A 13,575-nucleotide genomic window follows, 5' to 3' on the forward strand; every position below is an offset into this window, starting at 1 on the left:
GCTTGTGAGTTATTGGGAAGTAGTACAAAGAGGGTTATTTGAAATCAGATCAAGTTTTAATGCCAGATATGGATGTGTATGGCTTGTAACACAGTGGAGTGAGATAGCTGGTACACATATGAAGTATGTGGGTAGTGCCTAGATAGCTAGGTGCAGTTTTTTGTGACAAAAATCATATATAAGCAAATGCAAAATTCGTATTATGCTCAAATTATTCCCTAGTATATCAACTATGTTGGAACAAATTCATGTTTCTAAAACAAGTGTTATAGTGGAACTGCCTCTACTTTTATTTTAACCATTAATACAGGTGAGAAAGGTAAAGCAGAGAAGTTAAAACACTTTCCCAAGGCTACAGACATAGAAAGTAGAACCTGAATTTGAACTATGCCAAGTTTTTAACTACTATGCCATTAGCAATACTGTTAATCTCTACCTAGAATATTAAAGGTTAGGATTTTTGTTTGTTCATTTACTTTTTTCCATTTTTTTCAGTATGGACAATCAAATATTTATGAAGTGATTTGTGAATTTTTTTTTCCCCCAAGAGATCTTAAAAACACAGTTAAAATGTATAAATCTAGGTTGGTTCAAATGTGGTTAGTTGGTTAGCCATGCTAGATAGACATACAAAGAGAAAATCTCAAGTCTCAGTCCTTAATAATTTCACAGATTAGTGGGGAGATACATAAATATAAAAGTATGATACATGCTAAAACACCTAAGCTCGACTTGGAGAGAAAAAGAGAACAAGAGAGTAAGTGTTTGTATTTGTGTTAACGGGTGCGGGCGGCAGGGAAGATGAGGAGTTTTCCAGAGATGACACCAAAATTGAGCTTTCAAGGATTAACAAGAATTAAGCAGGTAGACCAGGCTGGGGAGGGAATGCCCCCCAGGCAGAACGTAGTTAGGAAGGCAGGAAAGCCCTAAAGCATGGGCAGTTAGGCTGAGGCCAAAGAATTTGAATTTTGCCTGAAGACTAAAGGATAACTAAAGGATTTTTAAGCAAGGGGGAACATAACCATATTTGCCTTTTAGAAAGAGAATTCCAGTAGTAATTTGGAGAATGAAATGGGATGAAAAGGGTGGAAATTAATCAATTTAACAATCCAAGTGAGGAATATTGAGGACTTCAATTAAAAGAGTAGGAAGGAAGGAATAGTGGTAGTGGTACACAGAGACAGGTCAAAGCAATAACTTGGAAATAATATTAAGATGTCTTTGTAAATACCTGCTTGCAGATAATTAGGGAGAAGGAGGGATCAAGGTTCACTCTGGTCACTGGCTGGAGTAACCAAGTGTATGAGGTGCTATTTACCAAGAGAGGGAAAGCAAAAAGAGGAACAGATAACTAGAGTGGGTATGAAAAAATTCAGTTGGGCACTGTAGATGAGATGTGTCTGGAACCATATGAAAGTGGAATTTGTAAACCCAAGAATGCAAACCTTTACTACGTTACACATCAAATGAATAACCAACAAAAGAGCTTAAAGCTTTAAAATAGTTCCTTTATAAAAATCAATAAAAAGAGTCTATAAGTGAAGTAAACATTAGTGTTGAGGATAAAGTATGAATACATGTGACTGAGTATATTTTATTTCTTCATTATTTAAAAACATTTGAGCACTTTTTAAATGTTAACAGGCAAAGCATTTTAGAAGTCCTCTAAACAGAAGGAGTGCTGTGGTTAGGAAGATGGGAATCTTGCACACATTCATGGTTCAACTAAAGGCGAAGCATTCAATCAAATACAATGAAGAGAGCAGCCGTTATCCACTGAGCCTTCAAAATGTGCCAAACATTGCTAAACAGTCTACATACATCATCTCAAATAATTGCCAACAACCTGTAGGAAAAGTATGATTATTATCCCCAATTGCACAGATACACAATTGAAGCATTGAACGATTCTATTATTTCCCAAGACCGCAGAGTTAACAGGTACAAATACTGGGATTCAAATCTAGAATAGACAAGAGGCATCTTACTATTTGGAAACAAAGTAAATGTTAGAGAGTGAAGCTTATGTAAATATGTGGCTGAGAAAAAGCTGCAAAAATCTGAGTTTACTGAGGTAAAAGTGAATAAGGAAAATGGACAGAATCATTAAAAGTATGATTTTTATAAAATACCTGACGTTTTAAAGAGATCAACTCCATGTCCAGTTGCCTCAGGATGGTGTTGGCTGCATTGGGACTACAGGAAACAGCTACCACATCTTCCTGAGTTAAATACATGCCCTTAGGTGGACGGCATTTAGAACGCTGAGAATGATGGCGGTGTTGTAAACTCTGATACTCTCTCCTTCCTAGTCCAATCTTGCTAGTTTGGACAGGCTGTTCAGTACTACCCTAGAAGAATAAAGACAGAATAATAGGTCATTTGGTTTTTACACATGTGTAAGTTGAAAGCAATCTATTACTATAATAGAAGTATCTGCCACACTACATACACCTAAAAAATACTTCTAACCAATTATATTATGTACAAGTGTACACACACAGCACTCATCAATTGGGGAGAAACAAGCATATAACATAATGTATCCTTGATTAATCCACTCAATAAAATGTTTAGTTTCTACACCCAGAGGACTATAAACAAAAAAGAAAAACTAACTTGGACTCAACTATTCCTATTTGCTTCAAGATGGGATATATTTTTTCTAAGCAATAAAGGGCAAAAAAATAAAAATAAAAATGCTATAACGTTAAGTACAAAGTCTTTTAAGAAAGTAAAAAAGGGCAAATTAGGAATTATGAAAAGTGGCAGATCAGACAGTTGGTAAAAAAAGAGAACACTGCATTCTCATTTTAGAGTTATTGAAAAAAAAGTACACCTCTAAACATTAAAAAAGGACAGAGGGTTATCTTAATCATGACAGCATTTCTAAACTCCAAGTCTATTTATCTGTGAATAAAACAAAATGTGAATTTGCATTTTGGAGGATATCAAGAAAGTTCTAATAATGATGACCATGAACTCTTTAACAAGATTTCATTATTACTTGCATTATTCTTAAAGTGTGATATAAAAATACAATGTTATTCTGTGCTTCTGAGACAGGAATCCATTAGAAACTATATCCATTATGTTGAAGGCTATTTCACTGAATAGATTTAATAATCCAATTCTTTAGAAAAGGAACTCTGAGTAAAAGTCATAAAACGACTGTTTAAGAAAGCATAATCCACTTCATTGCTTAAAATCCAACTCAAAGCCACACACAGTAGATCTGATGTTCAGGGAAACTCCTCCCAGCACAGCACTCCTAAAATTGCTGGATCAAGTATTTTTTTGAAAAAAATCTTTTAAAATTCATTTCTGAGCTGGCAGGGAAGTGAGGAAATTCCTAAGACACCAGAAATGATGAGAAAGCAGGAATCCAGAGGGATAAGCAAGTATGCAGGAGTTAGCATTTGCCTAAGGTCCAGTTTCAATGCACAACACGTATAGGGCACAGAAAATAAAGCCAGACTCTGGAAGGAGACTTCATCATTGTGCAGGCAGAAAATTGCCCGTGCCCAGCAGAGGGAGAGTATGATTAAAGGGCGTCATCTACCGTATCCTTGGATGAATGGAAAAGAAACCAAAACAAGTCTCCCCTGAGGATCCCTAACCATAGGCCCACAATCGGGCAGTTTTGAAGACTAAATTTCTATGACCTGTCTGGCTTGAAAAATCCAAAATCAAAAATTTACAGTGCCTCAGGTTGGTAGGGCTTTCAGACACTTAGCAGAAGCAAATGCAAACTGTCTCTAGAAGATTGCACTTTAAACCCAGGTTCTCAAACATTTCCCAGGTAAGCTTCCATGGAAAATGAACTCACATCCACAAACTGCTATATGAGCCCTGTGAGTGAGAAAGAGAAGCAAACAATAGAATTATACCTGCAAAGACTGCAGATTTAGCACTGCTAAATAAAGATAATACAATAAATGTGTTATATGTATACAAACAAAAGGCAATTAAAAATATGGAATATTCTTATAAGGAATAAGTCTATCAAAACCTAGCAAGCAGATATGCAAAGGATCTAAACAGAACATCTAGAAATAAAAGATATTAGAAACAAAATTAGAAACTCAATGGATGGGCTACTTAGCAGACTGTAGACAGAGCTCAAAAGAAAACTTTTGACTTGGAATGTACAGATGAGAAAAATACCCACAATGCGGTATAGAAATATGGAAAGACAAAAAGATGGAAAATATGAGTGGTTAAGTCCATTATACTTCTAAGGAAAGAATAGAGAAAATGAGGGAGAAGCAACAGTCAAAGAGGCAACCAGTGAGAATTTTACAGAACTTAAGACATAGGAATCAGAAAATAGAATAAATTCAAAACAAGTTTTAAAAAAGAAATCCACACTCAGATCAAAGTGAAACTATTAAAAGCACTGAAGACAAATTACCTCCAAAGGATGACAATTAGCCCTGACAGACTTCTTTACAGCAATCACAGAAATCAGAAGCAGAATAATATCTTCAAATAATAACTAGGAGACAACCGAGGAGTCTAATCCCAGTAAAACTAAGGTTTCAAGAACAAGGGCAAAACAGACATTATGAAACTGGGTTTATAACCAAAAGACCCTCCGTAAATTAACTTGTAAAGCAGCGGTTCTCAACCTGTGGGTTGCGACCCCTTTGGGGGTCGAACGACCCTTTCACAGGGGTCGCCTAAGACCATCGGAAAACAAAAAGATATTTACATTACGATTCATAACAGTAGCAAAATTACAGTTATAGAGTAGCAATGAAAATAATTTTATGGTTGGGGGTCACCACAACATGAGGAACTGTATTAAGGGGTCGCGGCATTAGGAAGGCAGAGAACCACTGTATATAAGGGTATACTTCAAGAAAAAGTGAAATTATTTTTAAAGAAAGGTCTGAGATTTAGGAAAGAATAGTAAGCAAAATAAATTTTAAACATGTGGGTAAATCTAAATAAACACCGACACTGTGTTTGAGAAATTTAAACCAATATGAAACTAAAACTGGACAAAAATAGCAATATAAATCAGGAAGGTAGTGGATGAAGTCAAAGCATTTTAAGGGCTTTGTATTAACCAGCAAGTCATTTTAAAACACCGATATTATCCTTTAGGTTAAATACGCAGGACAAAATTTCCAGAGCACACCTAAGAATAAAAATGTAGAAAGAGCTCAAACTAGTAGAAAGTAAAAAAGTGGAACAAGAGATGGATTCTTAATCCAAAAAAAAACCAAATAAAAAAAACCCCTCCATTAAGGAGGGGAAAAAAAACCAGAAAAAGCAAGTCCAATAGAAGGTGAAAATAAGGAAGAACAAAAATACAAATATATCAGTGATCATGCCCAATATAAAGGAACTAAACCACCAAATAAAATAAAGTCCCACCTCTGTGCTCCTTATTAGACATACTTAAAATGTAAGGACATAGAAATATTGAAAATAAGTAACAGAGATATACCAGGCAAATACTTAACAAAAGAAAAATGGTAGAGTTATACCAGACAAAATAATCTCTAAAGCAGAAGACATTACAAGAGAGGAAAGACCACTACATTATTGATAAAAAGTTCAATTCAACCGCAAGATAAAACAATTCTAGACTTCTATGCACCTTGTTAACAATAGCTTCAAAATATAAACAGCATCAGTTTTCAATAATTGATCAAATAAACAGATAAACAACAAAAACCACTCTAGCAAATAAGCAGGCAGCTAAGAGAGTATAGATTTCAATCACAAAACTGACAAGCTGCAATTAACAAGACACATACAAAACCTCGTAACCAGTGGGCTGGCCGAGTGGCGTGTTGGTTAAGAGCTGCCTTGGGATGCCAGAGGGCCCCGGTTCAGATCCCACATACGAGGGCCAGTGACACTGCCCTCTACAAAAACAAAAACAAAACAAAACCTCGTAACCAGTAACTGAGAGTATACATTCTTCTCAAGCACCTATGAAAAATATTTATGAAAATTCCATATTCTAGGCTTGGAGGTTTTAACACATGTCATCATATTCCTCACTATTCCAGTCATTGAGAATTGGGGGTCTATCCCCTTCCCTTGACACTGGACCAACTTCAGTAACTCACTGATAACAGAATACAATAGAAGTGATGCTGAGGAACTTGCAAGGCTGAGCCAGGAATGGCTGCGTGGCTTCCACCTAGTGCTTTTGGGGATGACTCCTTTGGAGAAACCAGCCCACTGTAAGAAGTCAGATTACTCACAGAGCACCAGGCTAGAGAGGAATGCTAGCCGACAGCTAGCATATCAACTACCAGTCACGTGAGGGAATCAAAAACCTTCAATGACATCCTACTTGATGTTGAAACATAAAAATCATTCTCTCTAAAATCAGGAAGATAAAAATATCTGCTATCATAACTGCTCTTCAACATCACAATGGTGATTCTAACCAGTTCAGTAAGAGAGGAAATAAGGGTATATAAGAATTGAACAGAAATGAAACGATTATGTTCTGATAATATAAACCTCTACATAAGAAATACAAAATAATCTACAAATAAATCACACAAAGGTTTCATTTCTTCCCGATTTATATGTAGAATCAGTGGATCATCTGGTAGGGCTTTCCAAGGAGTTTGAAGAGTTTGAAAAACAAAGGTCCTAGAACAGCAAAGTACTGTACTTACTCCTTCAGACCACCACCAAGCAGTGGGACTTAGCGTAGCAGCTATCAAGGCTACAGTAATTAGGACACTGTGGGACTGACAAGGGATATTTAACTGACAAAGGTGCAGAATAGACAGCCATGCATATACAGAAACTCATATATGATAAAGCTGACACAGCAGACCAGTTGAAAGAGATGAACTCACTTCCACATGAGAAAACAAATAAATAAAAATGGATCTCTACCTCACAGCATGAACAAAATTTAAAATTACTGAACAAAATTACTGATAGATCAAGTACTTATATGTAAAAAGCAACTGTAAAACTTAAAATATAAAAACATTGAAATTTAAGTATACATGTTTTTAATCTGTCCATTAAAATCATGAAGAGAATTAAAAGATAAACCACAAACTACTATAAGATCTTTTAACACATTTAACTAAAAGATTTGTATCAAGAATATCTAAGGAATTCCTTAATAGAAACATTTTTATATGTTCTGCCTTTAAGAAAACACAAAAACAACCTAATCGAACAGTAGGTAAAAACCACACACACACACACACACACACACACACACACACACACACACACACATACACACACACACACGTAAACATTAAAAAAAAAAAAAGAAACAGATAGAAAAATATTTAGCCTCATTTGTAATTTGATAAATGAAAATGAGAACATAATGAGATACCATTTCACATTACCAGATTTGTAACATTTTAAAAGTCTAATCACATCAAGTATTGGCAAGGAAGGTGATAACCGAGTACCCTTCCAGCCCAATGGAAGCACATCAAATGTGGAAAATGATTTGCTGTTACCTAGGAAAGTTGAACGTGGTGATACAGTAGTCCCCTATTGTCTGTAATTTCACTTTCTGCAGGTTGCTACCCACAGTCAACTGTGGTCCAAAAATATTAAGATAGAAATCCCAGAAATAAAACTTCATAAATTTTAAATTGTTTGCCGTTGTGAGTCGGGTGATGAAATCTCGTATTGCCCTACTCCATCCCACCAGGGACATGAATCACCTCTTTGTCTAGTGTGTCCACACTACCTGCCTGTTAGTCACTTAGCCGTCTCAGATGTCAGACTGACTGTCATGTTATCACAGTGCTTGTGTGCAAGGAACCCTTATTTTACTTAATAATGGCCCTAAAGTGCTTCCTTTAAGTGAAAAGGTAAAAGTTTTCCAATTAATAAGGAAAGAAAAAAAATCATATGCCGAGGTTGCTAAGATCTACACTAAGAACAAATGTCTATGAAATTGTGAAAAAGGAAAAAGAAATTCAAGCTAGTTTTGCTGTCACACTTCAAACTGCAAGAGTTATTGACACCGTGGGTGACAAGTGCTGAGTTAAGATGGAAATGGCACACTAAATTTGCGGGTGGAGGACAGCTGACCACAACGTGTTGTGCCAGAAAGCAGAGCTCATATGAAGACTTCAGCAAAGGGTCCCCTGAAGCAAGTGACACCAAGCCACTTGCAGGAATATTACTTGCAGGAATAGGTTTGGACTGAAAAATACACGAATTACTGGAGATGATGCATCTGCCAGCGAAGAAGCTGCTGCCACACTTCCAATAGTTAAAGAAGCTGATTAAGGAGAAAGGTATATACGAGGTGTGATCAAAAAGTACAGTGAATGTTTAAATAAAAAGTATCTTTGGAAGTTCTGGAATTCCTCTTTCGTGAGTGTCTTTAGTTGCACTGTGTGGCTGCCTTGATGTCCTGAATCGATTCAAAACGTTTACCTTTCACGGTCATTTTAACTTTGGGAAGAGCCAGAAGTCACACAGTGCCAGGTCTGGTGAATAAGGTGGATGAGGACACACCATGTTTTTATTTGACATAAATTGCCATACCAGAAGTGATGTCTGACACGGAGTGTTGTCATGATGGGGGATGAAGTAAAGACACTGAAGAAAGAGAACTTCCAGAGTTACTTCAGAAAGTGGCAAGAACGATGGCCTAAGTGTGTTTGAAGAGAGGGGGAGTATTCTGAGGGGGATTAAAGGCAATGTAATAATATAGCCTCTCTATGAAATTTTACTGTAATTACTTTTTTTAATGTAAACATTCACCGTATGTTTCAATCACACCTTGTATGTATAGGAGAAAACATACTATATACAGGGTTTGATACTATCTGTGCTTTCAGGCATCCACTGGGGGTCTTGGAACATATCCCCTATGTATAAGGGGAGACTACTGGACCCGAAAGCAGAATAATTCCACTCCTAACAATCGTAGGGTATTGTTACTCAATCAGTCACTGTTGGCATTCTGGTGGAACAATCTGTGTTGTACATTTCAGGAGAGCTGGCACCCCTCTCCCAATATATGCCAGTGGTACGCTACAATCACTGTAACAACGAACAACACCTCTATAATTTCTAAATGCCCCTTACAGGGGCAATGCTAAACCTAGTTGAGAACCTCTACCCCATGAGAACTCTTACGTATGTGTGTATCCAGGATATGTTCTTATCAGTATTGTTTATAATAATAAAAACTGGAAATTAGGTCCATTGGTAAAAGAGTGAATAAGCTGTGCCATATTCATACAATGGAACACTATAATATAGCAATAAAATGAATTTCAAAAATATACTGGACAAAAACAACACACAGGTAGCTGAAGAATACATATGATTCCTTTTAAATAAAATCTGAAATGGGCAAAACTAAATGAGAGTTGCTCAGAGATACATACACATGTGATAAAACTATTAAGAAAAGGAACTGAATAATTGATACATTTCAGGATGGGGTTCCCTTTTCAGGACAGAGGTTCCCTCTGGACAGAAGGAGGGAGGAGGTACAATTACGGAAACACACAGGACTTATGTTTCTTAAGCTCAGTGATGGACACATTGGTGTTTGCTTTATTACTGTTGTTTAAACTGTACATACTCTATAATATGTGCAGTTCATAATTTTTAAGTTAAAAAAAACTTCTATATAATGAGTCAACAGCATGCAGAAGCAGTTGTAAAGATCTGTGTTAAAGGCAATAATAAAGTATCATTCTCTGCCTGATATCCCCTATCATTTGTGAAAGAGCAGAGAAATGAATGAAGCAGTTGACATGCAGTGCGAGTCCTGGACCACAACATGCAGTATCCTTTTAACACTTTTTAACTTATACTCCCCTCACATTATTTGCTAATAGGATGAGATCACAGGCAAACAAAAGACCCAACTTGTATGTATCATCTCGCATAATTGGATAAAACAGTATTCCATATATATATATATTGTTCTTGATAACTAAGCCCAAGTCCTTAATCTCTCATATTTGTACAGTAAGTTTATAATTATAATAAATTTGATTGAATGCTTACTATGTACCAGGTCTTGTAGATAAGATATAATTCTTGCTCTTAAAGAGCTTACCACCCAGCAATAGGCAGGTGGAGAAGGGGACAGACTATAAGTAAACAACTGCCATTCCGTTCAATGAGTACTGCAATAGATTTAAAGAAAAACAAGGCAGTGGTTAATTCAAGATAAGGCACAGATTTCATAGAAGGGCTGTATTTTACAGAATTATGAGGAATTCCCTAGGCAGATTTGGGAAGAAAGGCAACTCCAGAAAAAAGGGACTAACATAACCATAGGACAAAATTCAGAGAACTAAAAGACTTACTTAAAACAATTAGTAATTAGAAACATGTGGGGTGGGATGGGGAAAGTCTAGTTAGAGTTTGTGTTTTATTTTCTAGACAAAGCCGTTGAAGGGTTAAGAGCAGTAAATGTGGCTTTAAAAAGATTGCTTTGGCAACAGGGTAAAGAATGGACTGGAAGGTGTGGTGTGGAGGGTCTGGAGGCATGGAAATACAATAGAAAGTTTCAATAATTCATTGATGAGAACCTAAAAATAGACAGTCAGAAGAACAAAGAAAAAGGACAAAATTTAGTTGAGAGAATTTTAAAAGTAATGATAAAATGAATACAGTAATTAAGAGTCACTAAAATTGAGACACAATAGTTAAAAAGGTAAACAGGAATCAGAGAATGTTACAAAAATCAAAGAGATTTTCAGGAAGAAGGGAGGAGTCTATAACTTGAAATGATATAGAAACAGAATACAATGAATAGCCAGTCCTTGGATACGGCAGGTAGGTCGCTGTTGACCTCCTGTCAGTAGTTTCAGGGAAACGAAGGGACAGAAGCCTGACTGAAGCAAACTGAAGAGTGAAGTGGTGCTAAGGAGTATAGCTTTTTCTACACCGGTTGACAGTTATGTTTTTAAATGGAAGACTTGTGCATACTATTGAGCTGTAATGAAAAGGATGAAAATATGACATAAAGAAGAGATGACTGATGGGAGAAGTCCTAGAGGTGATATGAAGGGATGGACAGGCTCAAACAAGCAGGGAAATGATACAGAACAAGGGAAGGAACTTTTCTTAGGGTGAGAGAGAGGCATTCTGGCACAGACTGTTCATTAAACATTATCATCATTTCATATTACCCGATTTGTAACATTTTAAAAGTGTAATCGTATCAAGTCTTGGCAAGGAAGTGACAATGAGTAAGTACTGTGTGTGGATGAAAAAAGGGGTTCCACAGAAAGTAACCTCACAGGGTGATCTGATCATAAATTCCAAAATGGGCAGGTCATGGTGGGTAGCCACTTCCCAGGCCTATGACTTCTTCAGTGAAAATTTTAAGCCATTTTGTTCTTCTGCATCTAGTTGAACACATCTTTGAGATGTCAGAATGCCCCTAAAAGGCAGAATCACCCTTAAGCAAGCACAGAATCTTGTTAACGCTCCTGTAATCTGATCCCTGTCTTGCTTCCTCCCACCTAGAAGTAACTTTCCTTTCTTCCCTCCTTAATTTCAAAGACATAAAAGAAGCTGCAAAACTGTTATTGGTTGGGAGCATTAGCTTCCTGGCATATGTCATCAGTTTGGCTCAAATAAACTTATAAAAATTCTCTACAGGTTTGGACATTTCTCTTGTACATGTGTAAAGTGCTAAGGGATACAAGAGATACAATGTAACTCAGCCTGACTTCAAAGAGTTCACAGCTCAGTGGGAAAACACCATAAATTTAATATAATATTCTAAGTGAATACACTCAGATGAAAAGAGTAGTATGGTAGCAGAGGTGAGGGGAAAGGCTGGAAGTTAGGGGAATCCCTGCTTTGACATTTTTTTCTGTGAAACAGAAGGTGAAGTTATCTGCCATATTTTTAGGGGAGTGAGAGGTGGTAGGCAATGTGTAGAAAGGGGTGAATGTTCAAAATAGTTGTTCAAATAGAACAGCAACAACTTTTATTCAAGATAAATAAAAGTAATAAGTTAAATTCAAGTAACGTACTATGTGCTTTTATACATATTACCTCCTTGATTCTCAAAACAAACCTATTATTTTTATTTTACCAATGGAAAAAACTGAGGCTTAAAGGTTAAAAATTGAGAGGCACTAAGGGCTACACTGAGATCGAAAACTGCTTTTTGTTTACATGACTGTGTCATTTTCCTCTCTCAGACCAAGAATAGCAATTGGTCCAGCATTGTGGGTTTATAGGGTTAGGGAAGGTATGGAACAAGGATAAGGCATATGGGGGTGGAGGAGGATGGGGTGGTAAAGATATTGGAAAGACAGCAATTTAAGTCATTGATAACTGGGTCTATAGCTCAGGAAAACAAGGCAGACTTGGGGAAAAAAATGAAGGAATCAAGAAATTTGGGACTATTTAGCAATATTAAGACAATTAGTAAAATATCAGGTTGAGGTAAGAACAGGATTTTTAAAATTTCATTGATTAAAAAGTTTAACATGATGACAAGGGCCAGAATGGGCCACAGCACTGAGTTCCTTAAGAGGAATGGGAGTCATTAAATTGGATGTGGTCACATTTTGTCTCAAATTTCAATAGTTATTTTCACTATTCCACAGCTGCCTATAATTCATAAGCCTTTACCCATCAATATTTGGTCTATGTTTTACTATTATGCAATTCCTTGCCTTAATAAATGAGCATGTATATCAATTTAGCTTTTTCTTAATGATTTTGAGTCATCATCATTATCATCACATTGAGGAATATGGCTGCTTTTCTAGTTGGGGGTTCTTTCATCTCTTTGAGGCTGCTTTCAATTTTCACTGCTGTCAGTATACCTGCTACTCATTTCTAATTAGCTATAACATGAAAAAAAAAAAGTTTTCACGATAAAATGGGTGTCAAACCAGGAAGCCTAATTTTACACCGAATACTGTATTATCTGAGGGTGGTTTTATTTTCTTTCTATGGATTAAAGAGTAAGATTCGTGGCAGGGCTTTTAATACCTCTGGGTGAATGAGATAACCCCAAAATTACTTAAACCACTGGCTAATTGGAGTTCTAGATATTACCGTTTTCCCAAAAACTGCTAATTAATATTGGAATTTATTACCTACTAAATCATTTATAAAAACCCTTTTTAATATGAAGTACTATTCATTCTTTCTGAGTGGATTTGCAGAACAATTAATTATAAGCACTCTAGTGATCATAATTACCTCTTTTTTGGCTTCTTTTTTGGGATCATAATCACTATCATTTCCATCCATTGGGTGTGTTTCTTCTACATCATCATCACTGACAAGAGATAGAGATTAGTAAACTTAATTCCTTTCTTTGTATTCTAGTCCAGTGCTCTTATCAAACTGTAATATACCTTGCTAATAATTCTACTGAACATTCCCCAACAGAACAAGGGCTGTCCTTGGAAAGATGAGCTTTTGTAATTTAGATTTCTGCAGTGTTTAGAAACATTTAAGGCATATACATTCATTTTAGGAAACATTTCTAGCTTAAAAAGAGACCCATAGGGCCGGCTGAGTGGCTCAGTTGGTTAAGAGCTCGCTCAAGAGTTTGAGCTCTGAGCAACAGCGGTTCGAGTCAGCCCGAGCTGAGCAGCC

General features: G+C 36.4%; 1 protein-coding gene across 4 annotated transcripts in view; it reads right to left on the reverse strand.

Moving 5' to 3' along the window:
* The window catches only part of RCOR3 (REST corepressor 3), a 49,416-nt gene that overhangs the window by 20,352 nt on the left and 15,489 nt on the right, over window positions 1-13,575 (reverse strand). For all 4 annotated transcript variants that reach the window (XM_019635523.1, XM_019635521.1, XM_019635522.1 and 1 more), the window contains exons 7-8: window positions 13,174-13,252; window positions 2,133-2,351 (exon numbers count right to left, since the gene is read on the reverse strand). In XM_019635523.1, coding sequence (XP_019491068.1) covers window positions 2,133-2,351; window positions 13,174-13,252 — 298 coding nt within the window. The remainder of the gene's footprint in view (window positions 1-2,132; window positions 2,352-13,173; window positions 13,253-13,575) is intronic.

This window comes from Hipposideros armiger, unplaced genomic scaffold, assembly GCF_001890085.2.
Source record: "Hipposideros armiger isolate ML-2016 unplaced genomic scaffold, ASM189008v1 scaffold_22, whole genome shotgun sequence".
NCBI lineage: Eukaryota > Metazoa > Chordata > Mammalia > Chiroptera > Hipposideridae > Hipposideros > Hipposideros armiger.